The following is a 26,506-nucleotide window of genomic DNA, read 5'->3' as shown; positions in this document are numbered from 1 at the left end:
CCGCCTCGCTGCTGCGGCGGAATCCGTGTCGGCCCGCCTGGTGCCCCGGGGCGGCCGCCCTTTTCGAGGCAGGCGCCTCCTCGCCGCCCTTCCCGGGCCCTTTCCCGGCAGCAGCCCCAGCCCTGGCGGACGGAGGGGCCCGCCCGCCTCGCCGGAGACCCCGCAGGGCTGCGCGGCGGGACTCCGGGCGGGGCCGTCGGGCTGGCCGGGTGGGTGAGTCACGGAGCCCGAGCAGGGCAGCCCCGGAAAGCGCCCCTCCGCTGGGCGGAAGCCCTGGGGCTGTTGCCCGGCCGGGAGCCCCGCTGGGAGCCCCGGCTGCTGCCTCTGTCCACGTGCCGCCGAGCCAGCCCCTCGCCTTCAGGAGAAATCTAATCAATAAAAAATGTGTCGCAAATAGAAAAGGGTTTTGCGCGGGGAACAACAGAAGCCTCTTTTGTACGAATTCATGGACTGGGACGCCGGGCCCGTGAAATGGGCCGCGAAGCCTCGCTTCTGCAATTGCAGAGGTGGAAGGGATCCCAAGGGTCATCTAGTCCACCCCCCGCAATGCAGGACTAGTAGCCTCGCCAACGCTCCTCCTCCGAGCAAAGCAGTCTCGCCGAGCCTCAGGATTGATGGCTCCCCGAGACGCCCCACCGGAGCCCGACACGCGTTTTTCTACGTGGGAATGCTTTCCCTGTAGGACAGCCTAACTTAGGCAGGAGCGCGCGAGGGGATTTCCCCTTCAGGGACTGCCCGGCGAGCGGGGTCCCCGGAGGCGGGAGGGCCGGCGACGAAGCCCCGTCCCCCGCGGGCAGGGCAGGGCAACCTGGGCAAGCCGGGCCCGGCGAGGGCGGAGGCGCGGGAGGCGGAGGCGGCGCATCAGGAATGTGCCGAGCGAGGGAGGGAGGCGCGCCTTATCTCGCTCTCCCCCTCGGGCCGACTTGGCCGGCCAACTTCGCTCCGCGCCCCGCGCTGCCCTGGGTGGAGCTTGGCTCCCGCCTGCGCCGAGGTGAATCAGGCGTCGCGGGAGGAGAGGCAGCGCCGCCCGCTTGCCCGAAAGAGGACCCGCGCCTGCCCGGCTCACCTGGCAAGGTAAGGCGGGCGCCCCCGACGAGGCCGGCGGACGCTTGGCCGCCCGGCCGCTCCAGTAGGCGCTGCCCGGCGGGGCCGCGGCCGGAGCGGCAGCCGGGAAAGGCCGGGATCCCGGGGCCCCTCTTTCGCGGCGTCTCCGTCTGCCGTCGGGGAAATGGGGCCGCCGGCCGCGCGGTATGGGCGACGGGCCGAGGTCCGCGGCGGACGGGCGGTGCTCTCGAGGGGCCAAGGCCGGGAGCGGAGGTGGGCGCGGGGGTGTCGGCCCCCCTCCCGGGCCGGGGCAGGACCGAGGAGCGTCCGTCTGCCGCGGGGCTGGACTGTCGGGGCTCCTCCGCCGGCGCATGGTGACGGGTCCCCGGAGGCCGGAGGGGCGCCGGGCTCCCGGTCCGCGCGAGAGACGGGGCGGCCGCCCGCCCGCCGGCTGGGAGTGCCGGCTCCTGCCCCGACACGTGCCGGCGGCTCCGCCGTTCGGCGTGCCGGGGCAGGCCGGCGCTGGCTGGTTCGCCCATCGGGCCCGGCGACCGCGGAGCCCTGTGCGGGGCCGGGCTCCGGCAGGTGCTTGGCCCGGCGAGCTGGGTGCGGCCGCGCTTCGGCGAAGCTCGCCGCCGCCCCGCCTGCCCTTCCCCGGGAGCGGCCGCAAAGCTTCCCGGCCGGGACTCCGCGCAGCGCCTTCCTCTCTCCGCCGACTTCAGGTCAAGCGGCACTTCGGGAAGCGGAGGTGGGGGGGGGGGGAGACACCTGTCCGAGATGCTGGAGTTGTGAGTCCTGCAGGGCAGGGGGCTCAGCTGGATGACCCTTGGGCTCCCTCTCAAACCACGATTCTATGGAGGAGGAGGAGGAACTGCTTGCTTGTCTGCCTCCTTCCTTCCTGGCCTCCGCCCTTCCAGGGCAGCAGCTGTCCCGGGAGGAAGGCAGGTGGGCCCGCTTGGGAGCGCCCCCCCCCCGCCTGTCCAGCCTCAAGAGCTGGCCCTGGGGGGTCATCGGACCCCCCTCTGCTTGCCAGGGCTCCCCAAAACATTTGCAGGCCAGTGTTCCTCTGAGCAACGCCCCCCCCCACACACATGCACTTTATCTGGGCTTCAGCTTCTAGCCAGAGAAGTGGGAGAATGGTGGGTCTGTCTCCCAAGATGGAGGGGGAGGGAAGAAGGGGGGGCTGCCCCCTGCAGACACCTGTGAAGTCCCCTCACCTGCTTTCTCTCCCACCCCCAACCGTCATTTTGCTCTGGCTAACTTTGAATGAACAGGGCCCACCGTAGTGGTGTCTGAGTGTAATTTAATTTTTGAATTGAAACAAGAAATGGGTATAATGATTGAAAAACAATCACAAAACAATAAGAAAAGCCAAGCTGAGCAGCCTGCTCTCAAGGTCCCCAGCTGAGGCTCTGATCTGATTGCAAGTGTCCTAGTCGTCCCAGGCGAGAGCAGAGACGGGGCTGCGCATTGGGGCTGCTACCAAGACCCTCCCCCTCGCCCCCCTGCAAGATGCATTTTGGAGCAGGACTTCCACAGAGAGTGTCATGGGCAGGGTGAGATTCACGCAAGAGGAGCCATTGCCTGAAGTTAACACCAGTTTTCTGTCTTGGTGAGAGCTGCAAAATGCACAAGTTGCACACTTTGGAGCCAACCTGAGCTGATTGGTTGGAAGGCCCCATTCTGCCCCATTGCATTTGGGAGCCAACATAGCAGTTGCCATCTCCTGTGTAGCCGGATTAGAAAAGAGTCCCCCTATGGGTTTTTTAACTTTTTTAGTTATAATTTGTAGAACAGTGCTACCTCAGTTTACGAACTTAATTGGTTCCGGAAGTCCGTTCTTAAACCAAGGTGAGCTTTCCCTAATGAGGCTTCCCGCTGCCAGTGCCCTTCCACCGTTCAGATTCCCTTCTTAGACCGAGGTAAAGTTCACAAACCGGGACACTATTTCCGGTTTTGCAGAGTTTGTAAACCAAATCGTTCTTAAACCGGACTGTTCTTAAACCAAGGTACCACTTAGACCCAAAGTCTAGACCCATTCTAGACCCAAAGTCTAGAATGTATTACAGATCTATTTGGCCACCTTTTTGTCTATGCTCCACACCAGTATTTCATACATGTGTTGTGTGATGGTTTTGTTTTATGCTTGGTTTTCAATTTCAATTTTTAAAAATAACGTTTTAGGATTGTGTTGTGAGGTAGTCTAAAGGATATTTTGTGGAACTGGATATTGTGGAACTAGAAAAGGTTCAGAAAAGAGTGGGGTGAGAGGGAACCTTCTTTCATATGTGGTGGACATGTAGAAAGGTAATAGTATATTGGGAAGTGATTTATAATGAGTTGAAAAAATGTTTAAGATTCTTCCCCCCTCCCAAAAAAAAACAACCCTGAGAACTTTTTACAGGAAATAATCTAGACAGAAATTCCTAGGTGTCAGAAAAGGTTAGTTATGTGTGCAACAACTGCGGCCCATGTTTTGTTAGCCTAAAAATGGAAAGTGAGCGAGGTCCCAACTAAAGGGACTGGCAGCTTAAGATGATAGAATATGCAGAACTTGCAGATTTATCACATAGAACAGGACAGCCAGAAGGACATATATTTAAAGAAGAGTAGAAAACATTTATTGAATATATGGGAAATAACTACACAACTGAAAACGCAGGCAGCATTAAGAGAAATTCAACAGTGTATATGATATTTGATTGATGTAAAAGTGGAAAACGGATTTCAATGGTTATAGTAAAATATGCAGGAACATATGACATGTAAAATGAACCATGCAAGGAGAAGAAGAGAAGTCTTTGGATATTTTGAAGTTTGTAAAATGTTTATTTTGAAATGTAAAATTGAAAACTTAATAAAAATTATTCTAGAAGAAAAGAGTGGGGGTGGAGCAAGTCCTCTAGGAGGAAAGGTTGCAATATTTGGGGCTTTCTAGCGAAAGGGGAGTAGTGATAGATTTGAACAAGGGGTATAAAATTATGCGCATTGAGAGGAAGTGAATAGGGAGAGGTCTTCATCTGTTTTAAAACTGGAGCTTGGAGTTGTCCAGTGCAGCCAAATGTTGGAAGATTTCAGGACGTACGAAAGGAGGTCCTTTTTGCATCGCAGTATTGAATTGGTTCCTGCAAGGTGTAGCTTTGGCCACCAACTTGGATGGCTTTCCAAGAGGGTGGAGGAGGAGGCGACCAGTTGTTGGGAATCACAGGCAGGGAGAACAGGGCTGCCTTCTGGTCCTGCTAGCAGCCCACCTCCAGCTGCACATGAGGGAGTGCCCCCCCCCATTTATAGCTCTCCAGGTGGCTGTATTTGTTTATTGGCACAGAGGAGCCAACCTGTCTTGTCTTACAAGAGCAGGATGACCGAGGCAAAGGCAGGTCGGCTGCCTCATCTGCCGTTTGTGAGAAAGATGTGGAGTTCACTGGGCAACCCACTTTTGTGAGCGCTGCTTCCTCTTCAGGGTCCTCTGGGGCTTTATTTATTTGCTGTCCAGGTTCTTGGTTGCATCAGGAGCTGAAAGGAGGGACACCCGACCGTTACTGGGAACTTTCCAAGGGCTCCCACCTTGGCCTGGCACCCTTCTCCTTGCCCTCCACCCGCCAGGAGGCTGGTCTTAGCCTGCTCTCAGTCATTGGGTGGGGGGAGCCAGTGTGAGTTGGTGCTTGGGTGTGCATGGCCTGGTGGGTGACCAAGACTGTGCCCCTTCAGCCCCAGAACAAGAGGGAACTGTGCACCCCATTCATAAGAGCCCGCGTTTCCTTGGGGGCTAGCAACTTGCTACGTTAAACCCAAAGCTGAGGTGGTTAAGGTGCCAAATTCTGCACCAGCCTTTGAAATGTGAAGCCTCAAATGTGTCCACAGAATGTAGGCGGAGGCCTCTAAAGTAATGGAGAAGTTACATGTGTCATGGCTGCCTGGAAACTCTGTGGTTAACGTGGCCTTGGGATAATTCTTCCCTCTCTATGCAGGCACCCAAGCAAACCCCCGCTTAGGCCATTGGCTTCAGAGGTGCTGGGTGAGCTCATTTCGTGTGTGAGGAAGGCGGAGAGGGGTCCGCTTGTCCCACGGGGGGAGGGGGTCTCTGTCTGGCCACCAGATGCTTCCCCAAGACCCTCATGTAAGAGGTCTGGAGCAGTCCTGTGGCATCCCACTCCCCCTTTGCCCATCACGCCCCTGCTTGGTGGGAAGTGGGGCTCCGGCCCCCTTGGGGAATTTCTAAGAGAGGGGTATGAGAGCATGTGGCTGCACAGAAAGTAACACCCAGAGGAATGCAGGGCTGTGTTTGTGGGGGAAACACCCAGCCGGGAGGGGGGGGCTGCTCCATGAGCCCCCTGCTCAGAGCAAGGCAGACATGCTTCCCTGGCCTCCTGCCTCGGAGGAAGAGCAGGGAGCTGAATTTCGCACTCCCAGGCGCAGCCCTGGCACATGTATTGCTGGAAGGATGGCGAGGCAGCTGCCCACTCCATGCCTACCATGTCCCTAGCCAAGGGCAGAAGGCTGGCCACTGTGTGAACAGGATGGTGGCCTAGATGGGCCACTGGTCTGATGTTCTGATGTCCCCCAGGCCTCTGTCTCGTCTTCAGAGGAAAAGCTCAAGGCCAGCCTGAGCCCCAAGCCGGACCACCCTCACCTGGGAGGGGGGCGTTTCGGTGCTGTGCTGGGACTGGGAGGTTTCCGGCCACCAGGTGCCCGCCTGTGTTCTGTGGGGCAGTGGCATTTGCTGGCAAGTTGGCCTTTCCGAGGCAGCCTGTATTCCTGAAGAAGCTTGACTTGCTGGGTCAGGAGATTCCCCCAGCTGCTGAGGCCAACCAGCCGCACCCCTAGAGGCAGGTGTGAGGGGAGGCCATCCTTTGGCTTCCAGCGATCCTCTCTCTGGCTGTGCTTGGGCCCAGCCAAGGGCTGCCTCCCCCACCCCACCCTCTCTCTCAGTTTCCATGCAGCTGGGTGTGTCTGAAGCTGCCAAGCCAGTTTCGCAAGGGAGCACCCGGTGGTGCTGGGAACCAGCCGCAGCAGCTGCAGCACGTAGCAACAGGCCCTGCTGGTACAGGCCGGGACAGGAAGGAGCAGCTCCAGAGCCCAGCAGACGAGGCCCTGGCAAGAGCCCGGGCTCTGGGGCTGCCAGGAGGGAGCCCACTGCGCGACCATCACTTGCCAGAGCAGGTAGCCAAGCCAGGGGCGGAAGGAGACTTTCTGCTTGAGGGAAGCCGTCCTGAAGCACAAAGGCCAGCGGGACCCCAGTCAGCAAAGCCAGGCGGGTCCCCTCCGGTGGGCACAGGGCACCTCTGGAGCTTGCCTTCAACGCTCGGAGTTGGCTTGGCTCCCCCAAGAGCCTGGAGCCGAGCAGTTTCCTCTTGCTCTTGGCAAGCTGGAAGGTGAGCAGCCAGAATCAGGAGGGGCTGCGCTTTGTGTGTCCCCACCCCAACACCCCTCCTTTCTCACTGGGTGTACATTTAGTGCCAGCAACACTGAGCACGGAGGAAAACCTGGAGCTCCCAGTCTTAAGTGCACTGGAGATGGCAAGGTCTGAGAGGCTTCTGGGAACACAGGAAAGGAATGGAGGAGTTTTTTTGGGGGGGCAGCTGGCCAGCGCATGGCCAGGGAAGCCGGTGCATGAGCAATGGGCTGTTGGTCAAGTTTAGTGATGTTAAATTCTCAAGAATAATCTTCTCAATCAATGAGAATATTAGTGAATTTTCATTTAAAATAGGAGAATATTCATTTTAATGCATTGAAAATGATATAATAAGGTGATGGCACCAGTAATTGTCATGTTAAGGTTTCGTATGAGGAAACTCAGCAGTTAAATCATATTTTATTCTTCCATTAGAACATGTACATGTTATAGGACAAGTAAAAAAATACAATTGGCATGTTAAAGTTTGATACAAGGAAATTCAGTAATAGGCTATATTGTGCTTCTGATAGTTCTAACACAGTACAGTGGTGCCTCGCAAGACGAAATTAATTCGTTCCGCAAGTTCTTTCGTCTTGCGAGTTTTTCGTCTTGCGAAGCACGGTTTCCCATAGGAATGCATTGAAAATCAATGCGTTCCTATGGAAACCACCTTCAGACCAGGTCCAGGGACAGTCTGTCCCCCGACCTCTTCTGAAGGCTGGGGGGGCGGACAAGGGCTTTTCTTCCCACCCCCAGCATTTTAAAAAAACCCCGGGACAGCAGAGGACTTCTCCGCTGTCCCGAGGTTTTTTAAAATGCTGGCGGGCGACAGCGCTGCCGCCCGCCAGCATTTTAAGATCGCCCCGGACAGCCTCCGCTGTCCCGGGGTTGTTCCTGAAGGCTTCGCTGCCGCCGCCAGCATTTTAAAAAACCCCGGGACAGCAGAGGCTGTCCGGGGTGATCTTAAAATGCTGGTGGGCGGCAGCGCTTCCGCCCGCCAACACTTTAAAATCGCCCCGGACAGCGGAAGACTCCGCTGTCCCGGGGCGATCTTAAAATGCTGGCGGGCGGCAGCGAAGCCTTCGCTGCCGCCCGCCAGCATTTTAAAAAACCCCGGGACATTCTCCGCTGTCCCGGGGCGATTTAAAAGCCCCCGGGAAGGCAGGCAGGGGGGACAAAGACTTTTGCCCCCCGCCAGCCTTCAGAAGAGGTCCTGGAAGCAAGCCCATAGGGAAATTCGTCTAGCGAAGCGACGCAAAAACCGAAAAACCCTTTCGTCTTGCGGGTTTTTCGTCTTGCGAGGCATTCGTCTTGCGGGGCATCACTGTAACTGTTTCGGTGACTAAAACACAGCTTGTTAAATAAAACTATATGCATACATATAAAAAAGAAGCCATTGACATTAAATACATTATCATTATATGATAATATATTTCAGTATGTCAGTTTCTGATAAACATCACCATGTACCATTGAATGGCACTGCAAAAACCAGTTACTGGCACTAAATAAAAATATAGAAATGTCAACTGTTTAAATCAAGGCCACCTCACATGCTGATACACATAGGCCTAGGTACTTTTAAGTGTATAAAGCATTAAAATTACCTTCTGTAAAAAATAAATATATACGGTCACAGTATGGCCAAGGGTATAGAATTGCTAAGAATAAGGTCACACCAAAATAGAAAAAAGGCTATTACATATAGTTGAAATACATACGAATTAAAATGTTCACCAAATTAAATGAATAGCATTTTTAAAACAAACAAAAAATGTTTTCTGTAGCTCACATTTCAGAACTGTCAATGGTGAATGACAAAAGTGCTCAGTAATGTAACTGAAATTTTAAAAAATCATTATTCATTACTTACACTGGCAATATCACAGCTTGACTTATTATTTACTGGATTTTTAAAATGTGGTGTGTAAAACTGGTTCTTACATTAGAATTTATAGTTTGTGGAGAATATTCTGCAGAGCATATTCTCGCCTCACCTCGCTAGTCAAGTCATCACCCTTGGGGCTCCTGCTGAGGTGGGCAAGGCATAGGGCAGGAGAACCTTGGCAAGGGTCAGGCGGTGCAGGCGTGAGGGATGGGCCTTCCTTTAGCTAATGGCAAGCAGAACAGGTGTGGCTTCTAGTTAGAAAAAAGCAAGCCCCCTAACCATGAATGCACCCCCTGTGGTACTACAGTGGTACCTCGGGTTATAGACGCTTCAGGTTACAGACTCCGCTAACCCAGAAATCAGCACCTAGGACTTGCCGATCGCATGGTTGGCGGTTCGAATCCCCGCGGCAGGGTGAGCTCCCGTCGTTCGGTCCCAGCTCCTGCACACCTAGCAGTTCAAAAGCACCCTTAAGTGCAAGTAGATAAATAGGTACTGCTTTATAGCGGGAAGGTAAACGGCGTTTCCGTGTGCTGCGCTGGTGCTGGCTCGCCAGAGCAGCTTCGTCACGCTGGCCACGTGACCCGGAAGTGTCTTCAGACAGCGCTGGCCCCCGGCCTCTTGAGTGAGATGGGCGCACAACCCTAGAGTCGGACACGACTGGCCCGTACGGGCAGGGGTACCTTTACCTTTTTAACCCAGAAATATTACCTCGAGTTAAGAACTTTGCTTCAGGATGAGAACAGAAATCGCACAGTGGTGGCAGCGGGAAGCCACATTAGCTAAAGTGGTGCCTCAGGCTAAGAACAGTTTCAGGTTAAGAACGGACCTCCAGAACGAATTAAGTTCTTAACCCGAGGTACCACTGTATAGTTCTCCCCCTTTATGGTGGGCCATGGGGAAATCATAGAATCATAGAGTTGGAAGAGACCACAAGGGCCATTGAGTCCAACCCCCTGCCAAGCAGGAAACACCATCAGAGCACTCCTGACATATGGTTGTCAAGCCTCTGCTTAAAGACCTCCAAAGAAGGAGACTCCACCACACTCCTGGGCAGCAAATTCCACTGTCAAACAGCTCTTACTGTCAGGAAGTTCTTCCTAATGTTTAGGTGGAATCTTCTTTCTTGTACAGTGGTGCCCCGCAAGACGAACGCCTCGCAAGACGAAAAACCCGCTAGACGAAAGGGTTTTCTGTTTTGGAGGCGCTTCGCAAAACGAATTCCCCTATGGGGTTGCTTCGCAAGACGAAAAAAATCTTGCATCCCCCCGCGGGTTTTTTTTGCTTTTTTCGCCCTTAAACCGCTAAGCCGCTTATCAGCTGTTCTGCTGATAAGCCGCTTAACAGCTGATCGCTGGAAGCCGCTTGACAGCTGTAGCGCTAATCCGCTAAGCTGTCAATGGGCTTGCTTCGCAAGACGAAAAAACCGCTATACGAAGAGCCTCACGGAACGGATTAATTTCGTCTTGCGAGGCACCACTGTATGGATCCATTGCTCCGTGTCCGCTTCTCTGGAGCAGCAGAAAACAACCTTTCTCCCTCCTCTATGTGACATCCTTTTATATATTTGAACATGGCTATCATAACATGCAGTGAACTTCATGTCTACCTTCCATAGTTTTTCCCAGGCATCCATAGGGATGTTGTGACTCAAGTCTTGAGCCCATTTAACCATTACTGATTTTGCCTCCTCTTCCTTGACTTCCCAGTCAAGAAGGAGTCGGTCCATTTTGGAGAGAGCTTCAGTTCTTTTTTCAATCTGGAGGGTTCTGTCTCAAAGCCATTTCTTTTGTTGAGTTTAAATATCTCATGAAGTTGGTGATATTGTAGCCAACCTGACAGGTGTGTGTCAGGCCTGGTCGTTGTCCTCTTCAGATCACCACACAAACGCTTCTTGTTCTTTTATAAAACTTTTTATTGCGTATTAACAAAACAATCTTATAAACAGTTCTTAAATATCATTCCTCAGAGTCACTTCTTTCAGATCCCTTCTGAGCTCTGCTTCTCCATGACCAGCCACTCTCAAAATGGCGAAGGCGCCCTTCCCTTCGCTTTCCCCTCTTTTTTCTACCCTCCTGGCTAGAGCTGGCCTGTATCTCCCCTCCTCCCAATCTGAGCTAGAACTGAACCCTTGCCTTTCCTGGGAACAGCCGGTCCCTCCCTCTTGTTCCTCTTGCTCCCTTCTGTTAGATTCACTGCTCTCCTTCCCCCCTTGGGGAATGCTTTCTCCCTCTGAGAAACTGGAAACTTCTAACTCTTCCCTGACATTATGCCCTGATTTCTTTAATTTTTTAAAATTTCAACTGATTTTCTTCTTCTTTTAACAATATATAGCCTCAATTCCTTTACAAAACTGTTCACCAAACTCCATTAGTTGCATCATTCTTTTCATGAATCTCCATGAGATATTATCAAAGGCTTTCTCTGTATCAACCAGCATTAATACTGCTGGTTTGTCAATTCTGATTTCTAAGTATTCCAACACATTGATAACATTTCTGACGTTATTTTGCATCTGTTGTCCAGGGAGAAAGCCGGCCTGGTCTTCGTGAATGTTGTATTTAAGAATCGTTCTCAGTCTTTCCGAAAGTATGTCAGCAAATAATTTATAATCATTGTTTAAAAGGGAAATTGGCTGGTAGTTTGAGACAATTGTTAGATCAGTTCCCTGCTTAGGAAATAGGGTTATATAACTTTCTGTCCATGATTCCGGCAGTTTTTACTATGTTGTTCATCATATCCTTTAATGGTTGGAATAGGGGTTCTTCTAGCTTTTTATAATAGCTTGCGGGTAGGCCATCTGGGCCCAGGGCCTTCCCTGATTTCGCTTTTTAAATTGCCTGTTGAACTTCTAATGCGGTAATAGGAGAATTTAGGAGGCTGATTTTCTCCTTTAGAATCTTTGGTAAGTTCTTCTGCTTTAGGTATTCTTCTTTTTTGTCGTGATTGTCTGTTCCCTCCCTGTATAGCTCTCTGTAAAAACTTACAAAACTTCTGTTTATTTCCTTGGGTCATCTGTTACTCTTTTCTCTGATTTTAATTTTGTTTATGATCCTTTCATTCTGCTTTTGTTTTTTAAGTTGCCAAGCTAATAGTTTGCCAGGTTTATTTGCAAACTTAAAGCTTCCATGTTTTAGCAACTTGATTTTCCATTCAATCTCTTGGTTAATAATCATTGAGAATTGTGTCTGGAGCATTTTAATATTTTGTTTGATTAGTTCACTGTCCGGGTTATTAAATAATTCTTTTTCATTTTCCCCAATTTATTCCCATATCACTTCCCATTTTTGTTTAGTTAGGATATGTTCTACTCTGTTTCTCTTGGCTTTATCATTAAGTCCATTTACAATCCTGGTGGCAATCTTCTGTATCTTCACTTCACAGAAATAAAAACAGTAAATACACAATATAAACAATTTATTAACGCCCTTGAGTGATGCTTAAATCACTCCTTTTGGCCAATCTCTTTAATTTCCTTCTGTTGACGTTGCCACGTCCGTGTCGTCCACTCCTCCCACTAGTTGTTTTCCCCCTCCCATTTCCTTCTAATACTTCCTCCAGAATTTGTTGGTGTCTTCCGCCATCAAGCACCTACGTCTCTTTCCTTTAAAAAAGGAGGAGATACCCTCTGGGAATTCTGTAAACTATAGAGTTTGCATTTGGGGCTTCAGCAAGAGGTTTGTAGCTGTCTCTTTTTCCAAAGCCTAACAGGGTTTTCCTTAAGAATGACAATGTCTCTTTCATCTATTCTCAGTTTCCTTTTATTGTTCATTTGCAGCACTTTGTCTCTGATGGCAATTGATGTAAAGGACACCAGGCACTCACCAGGCCAATTATTAGCTCTGGCTACACTTGATCTAGACAGCATCTTGAGAATGAGACATCTTGAGATGCCTAGACAGCATCTTGAGAAGTAGAGACATCACCTTGCCAACAAAGGTTCGTATAGTTAAAGCTATGGTTTTCCCAGTAGTGATGTAGGGAAGTGAGAGCTGGACCATAAAGAAGGCTGATCGCCAAAGAATTGATGCTTTTGAATTCTGGTGCTGGAGGAGACTCTTGAGAGTCCCATGGACTGCAAGAAGATCCAACCTCTCCATTCTGAAGGAAATCAGCTCTGAGTGCTCACTGGAAGGACAGATCCTGAAGCTGAGGCTCCAGTACTTTGGCCACCTCATGAGAAGAGAAGACTCCCTGGAGAAGACCCTGATGTTGGGAAAGATGGAGGGCACAAGGAGAAGGGGACGACAGAGGACGAGATGGTTGGATAGTGTTCTCGAAGCTACCAGCATGAGTCTGACCAAACTGCGGGAGGCAGTGGAGGACAGAGGTGCCTGGCGTTCTCTGGTCCATGGATGGGGTCACAAAGAGTCGGACACAACTAAACAACAACAACACTTGATCTAATTCTGAATATTTTTTTCTATACCTTGAGACGTCACCTGTTCATCCAAATCTAACCTCTTGGCCAACTCTTTCGTAGTTTTCTCCTCAATCTGCTCCTCTGAATCTTTAAATCCTCCCCCTCCTTTGCATCTGTAATGTTGCTGTTGCATCCAGTGCTGCTTCCTGTGTTTCTTTCAGTTCTGCGGTCTCTTTTTCATCTTGTCACACTCCCTTTTCACTTCCTTACTTTCATTCTGAGTTCTCTTAGCTGCCTCTTATAGATTTTGGGATTTGCATTTAAGGTCTTGGACTATTTTTGTTAATTCCACTTTTTTGTTACCAAATCATTCATCTGACTTGATAGTCCCACAATAATTTTGGCATTTTGATCAATTTTGCTTCCCATTCTATCAAGTTTCTCATCAATTATCTTTGCATTGTCATTCATATATTTTTTCATATCTATTATTTTCCTTTTAAGATCTAAAATGCTTTAATATCCATGCTCGACTCAAGTTCCGTTGCAGAGCTTCTTCTACCTCCCATGGAGGACCATTCTGGCTTTGTGTGGTTTTGCTTATATGCACAATAGTCAGGAAGAGCCCCTGTGTCAGGCGAGACCTGGGCTGGGAGGTTCCATCATGGGTGATCCTGCTGGGTGCTGGATTAGGAGAGGGAGGGAGACGTGCTCTCTGCCCTCCTCTTTCTCCATACCATCCAGGATAGAATAATAAAATCACAGAACATTAGAGTTGGAAGGGACCTCCAGGGGTCATCCAGTCCAACTTCCTGCAATGCTCCCATCAAGCTGTATCCCCATTTTATACTGAATATTTATATCTTGCTCTTGGTACTTATGAATGAGAATTATTTTAGTAATTTGGAACTCCGCGTATTGTATGCATAAGGTGCATTTATGGCTTTTATGTATTTGTGTATTTTATGTACTATGGCATTTATGTACTTTATGGCTTTTATAAGCCTCCTTAAGTTTATTTTATGAAGAAAATTAGGATACAGATCTTAAAAATAGCATAAATCAATTGCCAGGGAGCTGAACGGCCAGACGTAGTTGTGGCCAGATGCACTCCCTGTTGAGTTTTGCAAACAGGATGTAGAAACAGTAGCTAAGTCATTGATTAGGGGACTGAGGGTCATCCTTTCTGTGCGTAAAATATCTGTCTCATGGAATTATGCTAAAATTATAGTTACCTAAAAAGCAGATACGGACCCATTTCAGAATTCTTTGTCCTGCTCTTAGGATCCCACCCTAAGAGGGAGGGGATGGTGGCACGTTTTGTGAGTCGCTCTGGGCCTCTTCTGCTGTGACACGGCTGCCTCTTCCCTCCGCAGTGCCCCCATCTGTCGCCATGGCTCGCCGGTCTCAGAGCTCTTCGCAGGGCGACAACCCCCTGGACCCCAACTACCTCCCACCCCACTACAAGGAGTACTACCGCCTCGCTCTGGACACGCTGGCCGAGGACGGGGAGGAGAACTACCACCGCTTTCTGGCCGAAGAGGGCGCCCCGGACTTCCTCTGCCCCTCGGAGGTGGAGCACATCACCCAGCACATCCAGAAACCCCAGTATGCCCATCAGGAGGGCGGGGGTGGCAGCACAGACTCCGGCCCCCACGACACAGACATGGACGGCTCCTCTGGCACTTACTGGCCCATGAACTCTGACCTGGCCGTTCCAGAGCTGGACCTGGGCTGGCCTATGGTCTTTGGGTTTCGAGGGACGGAGGTGACCACTCTGGTGCAGCCCCCACCCCCAGACAACCCCAGCATCAAGGAGGAAGCGCGCAGGATGATCCGGGCAGCACAGCAGGTGAGAGATCAGGAAGGGGGCTGTGGGAAAAGGACGCTGGCAGGAGCCCAAAGGCAGGCGGACGGGCGGGAGGAAGGAAGGAAGGGGGAGGTGGGCAGGATCCAGCAGTTTCTGACATTACTGCTGCCGTGAAAGCTCTCTGCCCTGAGCCTTTGGGGGCTCCATGACGTCCCTACTGCTGGTCCTTAAGAAGGAGCTGCATTGGCTCCCAGTTCAGACAGGGCTCTGCATGCTTTATGGGCTGGCAAGGCAGCAGACGTGGCAGCAGTTGGTGATAAGCAAGACCAGGGGTCACGGTGGGAAAAGCTAGTGGCATTTGCTGCTGTGATGAACCAGTTATCAAAGCCCATTTCACAGAAGGCAAAGTGGTGTGACTCAGAGACATGTAACTTGCCCAAGAGCCTGAGAGCAGTGGAACTTGCTTGAGCGAAGCTGCACAGGGTTGTTCTCTGTGTTGAATGAGTATCCCTCTTTTTCCCATGTGGCCAGATGCTAAGGAGGAGGGGGCTGCTATGCTTTAGTGGTGGAAGAGGGCATTTCAGATGGCATGATCAGCTACACTTCCAAAAGCTTGTGTTTTTACTTTAAAAATATTATAGCCTGCTTCTCATTGAATCCGGGGCTCAAAGCAGTTTTCAAAATGGAAACATACAGTCTACAAAATTTAAAACACAGATTGACATCATAGATTAAAACATCAGAACAACATTCATGGTGCAAATACTTTCTCAAATAAAACAGTTTTAACATAGCAGGGATGGTGTCTGTCGGATTTCAAGTGAGAGGGCGCTGCATCAAGCTGCCCCCCCCCAAGGCACAGCAGTTCCCTCTTCTGTGCAGTGATTAAAGGAAGTTGCAGGAGTCCCCTGGGCTCCTTGCATCCGGCCTCCCTCCTCCCACACTCCTTGTCTGCCTTCATCTGTCCTCCTCCACCTTAAGGCTCCATGGAACTTGCTTCGTTCTGTCCTAACTAAATGAGTGGACTCCCACCCTTATGTGCTCCTCAGGAGGACTCCTGATCTCAAATAAACACACAGGAGTAACAGCAACCCCTTCAGAGGCAGCTCAAACACTGAGACAAATTGGATAGTTATAAAAATGCTTAATCAAAGGCCACAATTTCCACTTTTTGTATACACATCCACCCCAAAGTGTAATAGGAAATAAAAAAACAATATTTTGTTTAAAAAAATGCTTCCCAAGCCTCACACTTTCCCTTTTTAAAGCTTATTGGTGAAATTTGAGATCGGAACAGAGATCTGTTCCAAGACTATTATGTGCACCTTTTGCAAAAATAATAAAAAGAAATAAATAAAGGAGGAACATTATGGAGGAGTGTTGTAATGGAAGAGCTGACACCACCTTAACTCACATGTTGTACATGCCTGTCCTATCATGTCCATTAAGCAGAGGAAAAAGCAGCAGCAGTAGCACTCCTTGCTGTGCTCCTTAGCAGGCGGCATTCAGAGGTTTCTGACCCTGGTAGCCACTGAAAATTAACAACAACAACAAAGCCTCCCTCTGAAAAAAGTTGTGAGATCTGTTGCACCTGAGATTTCCCAGGCTGACTCTCCCCCACCGCCATCTTGTCTTCTAGTAGTAAGCAGATCTGATCCTCCCGCCCAAAGTCTGCTCCTGCCCAGCAGGGCACAGATGCACTTACCACAGTGGTTTTCAACCAGTGTGCTGTGGGTGCCTTGAAGGATGGGCAGGGGTGCCGCAGGCAACACTGGTCTCTGTCCCTCTTTCCTTCCCTCCCTCCTCTGATGCCCTCTCTTGTCTCTGCCTCCCCAAGGCTTGTACAGCTGTTTGTTTCAGCAGCCCTGGCTACAAGCTCCCCAGGCGCATGCTGCCTCTGGGGCTGGCCAAGGGGTGCTTCCCAGGCCCCTATAGGGCAGTGTGAGGAGGCACCTCTCTTGGGGGGGGCAGCTCAGAGACCGGGGTGGCAGCGGTAGCTGCCCAGAAGACTCCCAAGGGGAGGGGAGGCTGAGAGAAGACTCCACAAGGGAAGATTTGCAAAATGACAGCCATCTGGCAAAGCAGAAATACAGGAAGGGGTTTTACTGCTTGAGGCTACAAAGGAGAGAGACGGAACATGCACACAGGAATTCCAGATATTTGGAGGGTGCTAAGCAAGGGCTTCTGAGGTAAAGGAAGATATGGGGCTGGCTAGGATCCATTGTAAATGGTTTCAACTGATGTTAACATTGCATTTTTATATTGTTGTAACCCACCCTGGGACCAAGTGATGAAGGGAAGGTAAGAAATCTAATCATTGTAATCAATAATAGTAATAGTAAAGCTGGGCTTGTTAGTTAGGGGCCACCGGGAGGTGGTGCTGATCTAGAGGGATGTGCTGTTGGGGGGGGTCCCTCTTCCTGCCTGCCTGCCTGCCTCCCCCACCCACCCCAGGAGCCCTCCTACGGATTTGACTGTCTGCCACGTCCCAGGTGCAGATTCTGTCTTGTCCGGAGGTCACTTCCACACAATGCAGAAGTCGGGCCTTTGCTGTGGTGGCTCCCCGGCCCTTGGAATTCCTTCAACTTGGAGACCAAGACAGGCTCCTTTTCAGCACCTACCAAAGACCTCCTCCTTCCAGCAAGCCTTTCACATGCAGATTCTTCCAAGCCTGCAATTGTATTAGACTTGTTTTAGAGAGATGTTTATTTGCTATCATTTCTTGCTTGCTGCCCTGGGCTTCTTTGGAAGGAAGAGCAAGATAGGAATGTGATTATATATGAGAACTGTGAGGGGAACTTCCTGGCCTTTTCAGTCTTGGTATAAATGGGGTTTTTGGCGGGGGGGGGGGGCAGGCTGCTATGCACAAAGCTGTCAGCTTTGGGGCTACTGTTGAATCTCATCAGTTATTCATTGCTTCCATGTATAGACTGCTTATTATCAGTAGATCCTTTTTTTGTTATTAAGGTTTTGCTATTGAGATTTCCAAAAACGAAGCCTTCCATACCCCAGGGGCCCAGCAGAGAAGGCCCCCGTAGGGTGACTGGACTTTTATTTACACTGCTTCCTGTGAGCTCTGGCTCTGGCCAGGGAATGGGAGGCCAAGGGCTGGCAGCTCCTTCAAAGGGCAGGTGCGGGAGAGAGGGGCCGAGCCCTGCCAGGGCACCTGAGGCTGCTCCCAGGAAGTCAGTCCTCTGGCTTCCCAAGATGGAAAGAGAGTCCTGTGAGGTGTTAACCTGCCCTTTTGCCTTCCCTCCAGGTGGTTGCCATAGTGATGGACATATTCACTGATGTGGACCTGCTGGGCGAAGTGCTTGATGCTGCAGCCCGCAGGGTTCCTGTGTACATCCTGCTGGATGAGATGAATTCCCAGCTCTTCCTGGACATGGCAGCCAAGTGCAGAGTCAACCTCAACTACATGGAAGTAAGCACAGCAGGAGGGGGCAGGGGCTCCCATGGGGCAATGTGGCACTAGGACACAGGGTGCAATTTTGTGCCCCTTGGGTACCCCAAAACCCAAGCACCCCAAACAGTGCAGGCAGCTCTGAGAACACCAGGAGAGCCTGGCTGTTGGATCAGGCGCCCAGGGGAGCCCATTGGGTCCAGCATCCTGTTCTCACAGTGGTTGACCATAAGTGAGACCCGAGCACAGCCACACTCCCTTCCTGGGGTCTCCAGCAAGTGGCATTCAGAAGCATTGCTGCTTCCAGCTCTGGAGGCCAAGTTGAGCCACTGTGGCTCTAGAATCATAGAATGGTTGAGCTGCAGAGATAGAAGGACCCCAAGGGTCATCCAGTCCAGCCCCTGCAATGCAGGAATCTCAGCTGAAACATCCCTCACGGGTGGCCACACAACCTCTGCTTAAAAACCGCCAAGGAAGAAGAGTCCACCACCTTCTGAGGGAATCCGTTCTGCTGTCAAAAGTTCTTCATAAGGTTTAGTTGGAATCTCCCTTCCTGTTGGTTTGAATCCATCCGTTCAGGTCCTGACCTTTGGAGCAGCAAGAAACAGTTTGTTCCATCTTTCGTGCGACAGCCAGGAGCCATCAATTGCCCTCTCCTCCTCCAGGAGTTTGTCCGTTCCTTGTTTAAAGCCATCTAGGTTGGAGGCTGTACTATCCACGGTTTTAACAGTGCTCTGCAGGAAGAAAGACTTCTTTTTGTCCTGAATCTTCCAACATTCAGCTTCACTGGGTAGAAGCTCTATGAGAGAGTGGAGGAAACCATGCAGCAACGCGCACACACACACACACCCTCCTGCATTGATTCCTGCATTGCAGTGGGTTGGATTAGATGACCCCAGGGATCCCTTCCAACTCTGCCTCTTGGGAGCCTGCAGCTAAACGGCCTGGGTTGGGAGGAGCAGTGGCTTCCTTGGGGATTTTGCTGCCTGATACCTCTCTTGCCTTGCAGTTCCTCCGGGTGAGAACAGTTTCCGGCCCCACCTACTACTGTCGCACTGGGAAGTCCTTCAAGGGGCATGTGAAGGAGAAGTTCCTGCTGGTGGATTGCATGGTGGTACTGAGCGGGAGTTACAGGTGAGTGGAGGGCAGGTGAGCAGGGGAGCGGCCACAGGTGGCTTGACTCCTTCCTGCTGCAACAGACTTCAGCTGAGACGGCCGCCTGGGCAATCGAGGGCTGTGATGAGCCTTAGGAGGAAGGAAGAAGTGCAAATGGCCACCCAGCTGCCCCCAAGGAGGAGCCTTGGGGTGGAGAGGGCCCGCCATGGGTGGGGAAGCTGGCCAGGATCCTAAGTCAGGAGGGCAAGCAGAAATCCATCTGCTCTTGGAGCAACTGGGCCTTGCAGCAAACTTTGGATGTCCAGGCAGAATCTCTCAAGGCAGAGCAGGAGTTGGGCATTTCCCATTCCCCTTGCTGGGCCAGAGCTCTTTGGGCTACAGTAGTGGGGAGGCCCTGTCCAGTTCCCACAGAGACCTTATGGAGGATGGGGGGGTGCATAAGAGAAATAGCAGAAGTAGGTCTGCCTTTTGCTGTTCCAGGACTCCAGTTCTCATTGCGAGGTCCCTTGGGCTTGGATGTGACTCGCACAAACAACCCGTCCCGACTGTAATTCTCCTTAGATTATAAGACTCTGGCTTTGTACATTCTTATGTGGAATAGTTATATTCTGCCTTTTAATTTGAAAGACCATCCAAAGGGATTTCAGCATTAATACAACATCACTAATAAGTAGACATTATTCTGCTTAAAAGCAGGCACTGCTCAAGGCCCTCTGGAACTAGAGGCAACCAGCAAGATATTAAAGGGAAACAGCAGCAATAAGGAGCCCTCTCCCCAATTCCAGGCCATTGAAGGCACAGGCAGAGTTATTTTAACCTGGCACCTGATATCTCTGGGGAGGGAGTTCCACAAAGGGGAAGTCACACTCTGGGAGAGGTGCCCACAGTATCCTGTGGGTACAGGGAAGTGGAGGAGGCATCTCGCGCCTGCCCTGCGAGGCAGAGTGGCCACTCGCAGCAGTAACGTGCCCATCTCTTGCCTGCTTCTCCACAGCTTCATGTGGTCGTTTGAGAAGATCCACCGGAGCATCGCTCACATCTTCCAGGGAGAGTTGGTGGCCAGCTTTGACGAGGAGTTCCGCATCCTCTTTGCCCAGTCAGACCCGCTGGTTCCTCCTGCCAATGTCCTGGTGAAGGCGCCAGAGAGCTTCATGGCACCCTTTGGCATGGCACCCTACGGCAGCAACCTGCCCCTCTTCCCCAAGAAGCACCCCCTGCTCTTCCCCCGGGAAGACAACCTTTTCTCGCCGCTGATGGACAGGGTTGACCCAGACAGGTACTTCCTGTCCTCCTTCAGAAGAGACGACATGCTGCGCCACACCTTGGAAGGGTCAGCGATGCGGATGTATTCCAAGAAGGTGGAGATGGAGAACTCCCAGCTGGACCCCATCCGGGGCTTTCTCCGCTCGAAGCAGCTGGAGATGGACTCCTTCAAAAGGCACAGCTTTGCAGAAGGCACCTTTGAGAACTTTGCTTCTTCAAAGCAGTTTTCCAGGCAGATGTTCATGAACAATTTGGATGATTTTAAAATTCAGTCCAGCCATTTTCAGAAAGACCAGTTCTACCAGTATCAGTTTGAGCATCCCCACGGTGCCAGCAGGCCCCAGGGGCTCTTCGAGAGAATAAGGGGAGGCAGGCCCGGGTTCAACGAAGCGGAGGATTACTCCGACGGCTTCCGGTGCCCGGAAGTAGAATCCGGTTTCCCCCAGGAGGGCTACCCTCTGCGGCTGGACTACGTGCCTTCCAATTCCTCCAAGGAAGTGAGACATGGCTCTGACCAAGTGAATGTGGCTGGGAATGGCCCTCTTGGGCTGCCCTCATTCCGGACACAGAACATGGGGCAAAAGTTCATGTGCCAGACCTCCCCAACCCAGAAGCAGAGCCTGGAACAAAGGCTGTTCCTGCAGGACCAAGACCAGGATTCCGATCAAGGCAAGAAAGTGCAAGAGAACCGAACTGGGCTGCGCAACTGGAGAATTTCCTCCTACCTGAGTGGGTGCCAGTCTGACCCAGGAGAGGAGGGTCTCCCGACACCCATGGAGTCAGAGGCCTACAACGAAGGGCTTGGCCCCACAGAGCCCCTCCCAAGGTTCCCCAGTGACCTCCTCCCCTCTTTCAAATCCCCACTGCCACTTTCAGGAGCTGAGAGGCCAGCTGAGGAGGCCTCTTTGGTGAAGCAGGATCCCTTCAGGAGCAGGATCAACCCCTTGATTCAGAGGAGCTCACGACTCAGGTCGTCCCTTATTTTTAGTGCTGCCAAATTGGACCAGCCGAACACGTCGGCTGAGAAAGTCCAGATGATTCAAAAAGAGCAGACATCCAGCGAGGTGACGAAGGACAGCGAGACAGTCAAGACCACCACCGCCTCCAAAGTAGCTGAGCTACTTGAGAAGTATAAGACAGTGGGCAAAGACTCAGAAAGTACGACCGTCAGTCACACAAAGGCCATGTCCTCTTTCCTGCAGGAAGAGTCCCAGAATGCAGAAAGGAAATGCACCAAGTCGGTGCAGTACAAGATCTTGGAGAGCCACGTGTCAGACTCCAAAGACTCTCTTGGCAGCTACAAGTTGCACTTGGAGTCAGATAGGGCATTTGGAGAGTCCACCTCGCCTGGCCAGCTCACTGACGTGCTTGGCAAGGATCCCATTGCACAGATGAGCGGTAAAACGGACAAGCTCGCTTCTCGGTTCTACCCAATAGAGAACAAGCCCAGTCTTCCAGAGGAGAACCTCATATTTGTTGGAGAAACTCAGAAACGAGCTCTTGCAGAAAGGAAGGAGAAGCTTTGCTTCAAAGGGGAAGCTCAGAATCTGCCCGAGACAGAATTCAAGAAAGCAGAACAAGCCCAGACTGTGGAAGTTCCCTCCAAGGCTCATGGCTCCAACAGCTCCCTCAATAAGCCAGAGGAAGACGGCAGTAAGCAGGAGCAGAGCCCACGGGAGTTTTTCAGGAAAGGATCTCTCAGGCTAAAGCAGCTGCTGAACCCCAAAGGGGAGAAGAAGCCAGAAGAAGAGGCCACCCCTGAGAGCTGGAAGCCAGAGAAGCCGAGTGCAGGAGGCCTCAAGCGACTGTCCAAAGGTGACTTCCAGGAGGCGATAGAGGAAGAGAAGTCTCCAAAGCCGGCTCCTTCCCCCCTTGTCCCCAAAGGCAGCCAGTCCCCTCAGCATCGGTTTCCCTCATCCACATCCAATGTCCTCTACAGCAGCAACCTCCGGGATGACACAAAGGTCATTCTTGAGCAGATTTCTGCTAACAGCCAGAAGAACCGAGCGGAGCTGGCCAGGCAGCTGCCGAGCTCCAGCAACCCAGAGCTGTCCAAGTCGGCCACCAGCCTGGACCACAGAGCTGAGGAGAGAAGCACCGGGATCCTCCGGTCAGAGAGCTTTGGCAGCCACAGGCGGAATCTGCAGAGGGACCCTTCGGAGGACAGGGACTCCCTCCTGAAAAGGATGGAGAGCATGAGGAAGGAGAAGCGGGTTTACAGCCGGTTTGAGGTCTTCTGCAAGAAGGATGAGCATGGCGAAGAGGAAGGTGAGCCCGATGCCAAAGACAAGAAGGTGGGCAAATTCATGCCCAAGCTCCTGGGCACATTCAAAACAAAAAAGTGACTCTGATTTTGCTGCTCATCTTCACCTCTCTGGTCCAGAACCGCTTTGCCTGGGACAAATGCTGGTGGGAAGCCCTCCTGTCAGGACAGCTGTGTTGACCCCCCCAGCTGTGGAATGGGTTGAGCAGGTGGCTGGGCTGGTGGTAGGGGGGCTCTGGGCCCCTGGAGGGGGGGGACAAAAGGGGCACCAGAAGGCACTGCTTGAAACCAAACTCTGTCGGGGGGAGGGGGAGCCCAGCTGACATGGAGTTCTGTAACCATCTGTCAAAGCAGCTTTCTGTGACAAACTTTCTGCTTCAGTGTCAGGAGTTGGCGGGTGCCAAGCTGCTTTTTGGGTTAAGATCCAGCCTTTCTCTGGCTTAGTGCCAACCTCAGCGAAAGCATCACTGGCCAGTCTACAGCGGCCTTTGCAGCACCAGAAGATGTCTACTTGACCAGCGCTGGGGACCCACCACTTAACCAGATCTTTCTCAGAGAGATTGTTTCTTCTCTCTCTCTCTCTCTCTCTCTCTCTCTCTCTCTCTCTCTCTCTCTCTCTCTCTCGTCGATAAAGCACTTGAGGGGCTGGGGGTGCCAAGGGGATCTGTGTAAACAGCAGCATTTGCAATTGCAGGGTAGGCTGAGACTTAGGCTGGTAGAGCTGGCTGGGTGCTGACTTCCACCACTGCCCATGTCGCCATTGCAAGGCAGATGAGGCTTCCTCCAGGCCCTGGCAGGAAGGAAGAAGCAACCCTGCTGGGCAGGGTGAGGATAGGAAGAGGAGACGGCAGTTCTGCTGAAGGACAGGGGCTTTTGCGTCACATAGGTAGCTGCTTCTGCACCACCCTTCTTCTGACACTTCCCCTCCCGCCCCAATCCTGATACCCTCCATTGTCACTCAGGGTTCCCCCAGGCACCCTATTTATTGAGCATCCTCCATCCTGACTTGCTTCCACAAAGCTCCTGCACAGGAGACAAGGCTGCATCCAGCCTTCATTGGGCATTTGTTCTCATTTGCTTGCTGGGAAGTTATACAACAATGAGCATCCATCTTGGTTGGTTTAGACATCTTGCTGCTCATCATTCATTCATCCCCCCCACTTTTCAGTGGGTTTCCCTATCACTTTCCGAATTGCTCAAAGGCTGCTTTTTCTTTTTAAGTGGTGCTGGGGGGACGGAGAGGGGTTTGAATCATTTTAATTGTGCAAACCTGAATTTACAGCATGAATTGCTCCCATGAGTCTGGAGGTGCGCAGACTCAAGTGGGCTGCTCCATTTCAGACTGCAGGCGGGGTTCATGTGATAGAGTGCTCCTTCATAAGTAAATGTTCTTCCTTCCACATAGAAAATGGCTTGCTGGCTTAGTCTTCCTGAAATGATCGTTGTCTGTGTGCAGGGAACCCTTTCCCTGGGAGGAGCATTCACTCCTTTGACCTCCATTCTGAACTGCAGCAGCCAAGATGCGGCTGGCCCACCTGGGGCAGGAACTGCGGCTGAGTGGAAGAGGGATGCCCCAGGGCAGCGAAGGTCCCTGGTGCCTCCCGTTAGACCAGTCTCAGTGAGCAGCACAGCCAGGAAAGGCTTTGGAGAAAGAGGAGAGGCGAATCAGGCCACGGACAGAAGCAGCCGGCAAGGGGAGCAGACACACAAAGCATGTTTAATGGCTGTGGTTCAAGTTGTCCACCCTGCAGGAAGGATTGCCAGCAAGGTCTCGGCCAGGAATCCCACCTCCCGTGCAGCAGTGAGGGTCTCATGAAAACCATTGCCCACACATGCTGGACCAGGAGCATTTAAAAGAGGCAACTATTTATGCCCCTGGAACTAAACCAATAGGCATGTAAACCACCACTGCTTTATGAGGATGGTTTTCAGGGCGAGAGCCAAACCCACGCAGGTTGTCAGAAGCTGGCAGCCAACACGGAGAAGCTGGTGTCCCTCCCTTTCCTCCTTGCACTGCCTCTCTGCATGCTGCCTTTAAAGACAGGTTCTCTTGGCGAGGAAGCACAGCAGTACTTCCGTGGAAGCATGCAAAGCAGCATTGCCATGTCCCTTTTGGGAGCTGTCACTCCATTACTGCTTCCCCAAACATAAGGGGCCTCTCCCCAAATCTCAGGGTGAGGGGGATGCTACCCACAAGCATGGGCAGCCACCAGGCTGGAGCATTTCTCATGTTTTCGATTGTATGAACTTACAAATTCATGGAGCAGAGTAAGGTGACTGCCAGTCAGGAGGGCCGTGTCCCGCCTCCAAGAACACCAGTCGCCACAGGGAGAGGCTGTTCTGCTCCTGTTCTGCTTGTGGGCTTCCCAGGAGCATCTGCTGGGCCTCTGAAAGGAACCCAGTGCTGGACTGAAGGGTCCCCCCCCCCCTTGCTCCAATTCCGCTGCAGGGTTCTCTGTCTCTTCTGGACATCATTGCCTTGTGCCAGGTGCTAGTTGGTTTGGGTTGTGAATGTCTTGAGAAGTGAAGAAACGAAAGAATCAAAGTAGATGATTCCCAGAAGGCTAGGAATATTGCACTGAAGAGCAGAGGGGACCATGAATGACTGCAGACAGGCCCAAGCCTGTGGAGTGTCCTGCGTGACCCTTTGGCTTCATGTGCAGAGCCACAAGCCTCTGCTAGTCCTGAAGCACAGTTTGCCCCTCTTGTTTGTTGCATCAATTGAAATAGTGTAAGTTGCTTAAAATGCCAACTGGGTAGCATTCAGCTGTCCACTGAGTTGCAGAAGCTACCTCTGGAGCAGGGCCCACGGGACTGGCAACTGGAGCCACTCAGCCCAAGCCACAGCAGAGGGGAGGGGGCACAGAAATACTGTATCAGGAGGGTTGACATTCTGCACTAAAAGCAATAATAAGTTCTGTGACTGGAATAAACTATGCAAATGTACATACAATTCTGGAGTCTGTCATATATTTAGATTGCAGTAACAGGAGAACAAGGGCTCCGAAGCTTGAGTTGTCTTTTGGGATCAAGTAATGGGAAGAGTTGTGTGGCTCAGGAATAGGTATGGGGATGGCTGTCGTCCTGCAGGCATGGTTTGATTCTTCATAGAATTGGAAGGGATCCAAGGGTCATCTAGTCCAACCCCTGTAATGCAGGAATCTCGGCTGAAGCATCCATGACAGATAGCCATCCAAGCTCTGCTTAAAAACCTCCAAGGAAGGAGAGGGTGACTGTTCCACTATCGAACAGCTCTTACTGTCAGAGTGTTTTTCCGAATACTTAGTCATGATCTCCTTTCTTGTAACTTGAAGCCATTGGTTCGAGTCCTGTCCTCCAGAGCATTCTAGCTCCCATCAGCCCCAGTCTGTCTGGCCAGGGATGATGAGGACCGTAGTTCAGCAATGTCTGGAGGGCCACAGGCTCCCTGGCCCCTGGCTAGGTGAAATGGGAGGGTGGGAGGCTGCATTGCTGGGAAAGGGTCTCCACCTGCAAAGGCCACCTAGTGCATGTTTCTCTGGCACTCCAGTGAGAGCCACTGATATCCATCCTGAACAAATGAGCTTTTCACTCATGACTGCCCACCCCACCACTGCATCCAAGCTGCAAGTAAGCTCCTCTGAGACCTTGGCTAGCCTCACACTGACTTCTAAGGAGGTGCCAGTGGTGCCCACCCCAAATGCATAAGACAGGATTCAATAGATATTTGTCTCCACTTCAACAGTTAGCATTTCATGTCCAACTATAAGAAATCAGAATATGGAGAATGAAATCAAAGAGGCATTCAAAGGAAGAAGAGTTGTGGCAAATGTGTGTTCTGCTCATGGCAAAATTTCCAGCCCTCCTCAAGGACATTGCCCTGGGGCTTAAGTGGTCTGGGACTGGGGTGAGAAGCAGTTGGGGGATTCAAAACCAGCCACAGCGCCATCCAATTCAACAAGTATTTACTTAGACAACTGGC

General features: G+C 51.7%; 2 protein-coding genes across 4 annotated transcripts in view; one reads left to right on the top strand and one right to left on the bottom strand.

Moving 5' to 3' along the window:
• Positions 1–1,834, bottom strand: part of IQANK1 (IQ motif and ankyrin repeat containing 1) — a gene marked incomplete at its 3' end in the record, with an annotated part of 32,586 nt that extends 30,752 nt beyond the window's left edge. For both annotated transcript variants that reach the window (XM_081919609.1, XM_081919611.1), the window contains exon 1: positions 1,813–1,834. The remainder of the gene's footprint in view (positions 1–1,812) is intronic.
• Positions 917–25,498, top strand: FAM83H (family with sequence similarity 83 member H). 2 transcript variants are annotated; one of them, XM_081919598.1, is made up of 5 exons: positions 917–1,074; positions 14,067–14,542; positions 17,760–17,924; positions 18,913–19,037; positions 20,014–25,498. In XM_081919598.1, exons 2-5 carry the CDS (start codon positions 14,084–14,086, stop codon positions 22,625–22,627), a joined length of 3,363 nt encoding a protein of 1,120 aa, XP_081775724.1. In that variant the 5' UTR covers positions 917–1,074; positions 14,067–14,083; the 3' UTR covers positions 22,628–25,498. The 2 variants fall into 2 exon arrangements, with proteins under 2 accessions (XP_081775724.1, XP_081775725.1); XM_081919599.1 differs by lacking the exon at positions 917–1,074 and adding an exon at positions 6,398–6,416.
• The last annotated feature ends 1,008 nt before the right edge of the window (positions 25,499–26,506 follow it).

Source organism: Podarcis melisellensis (genome assembly GCF_964234715.1).
Source record: "Podarcis melisellensis genome assembly, chromosome: 7".
In the NCBI taxonomy this organism is placed as follows: domain Eukaryota; kingdom Metazoa; phylum Chordata; class Lepidosauria; order Squamata; family Lacertidae; genus Podarcis; species Podarcis melisellensis.
The sequence above is the reverse complement of the archived record's forward strand: the minus strand, read 5'-3'. Positions and strand labels throughout refer to the sequence as shown.

Excerpts from the sequence above, each read along its gene's own strand:
- FAM83H (XM_081919598.1), top strand. The coding sequence starts at position 14,084 with ATGGCTCGCCGGTCTCAGAGCTCTTCGCAGGGCGACAACCCCCTGGAC. Across the intron at positions 14,543-17,759 it reads TGATCCGGGCAGCACAGCAG|GTGGTTGCCATAGTGATGGA; the intron begins GTGAGAGATCAG and ends CCTTCCCTCCAG. Across the intron at positions 19,038-20,013 it reads GTACTGAGCGGGAGTTACAG|CTTCATGTGGTCGTTTGAGA; the intron begins GTGAGTGGAGGG and ends GCTTCTCCACAG.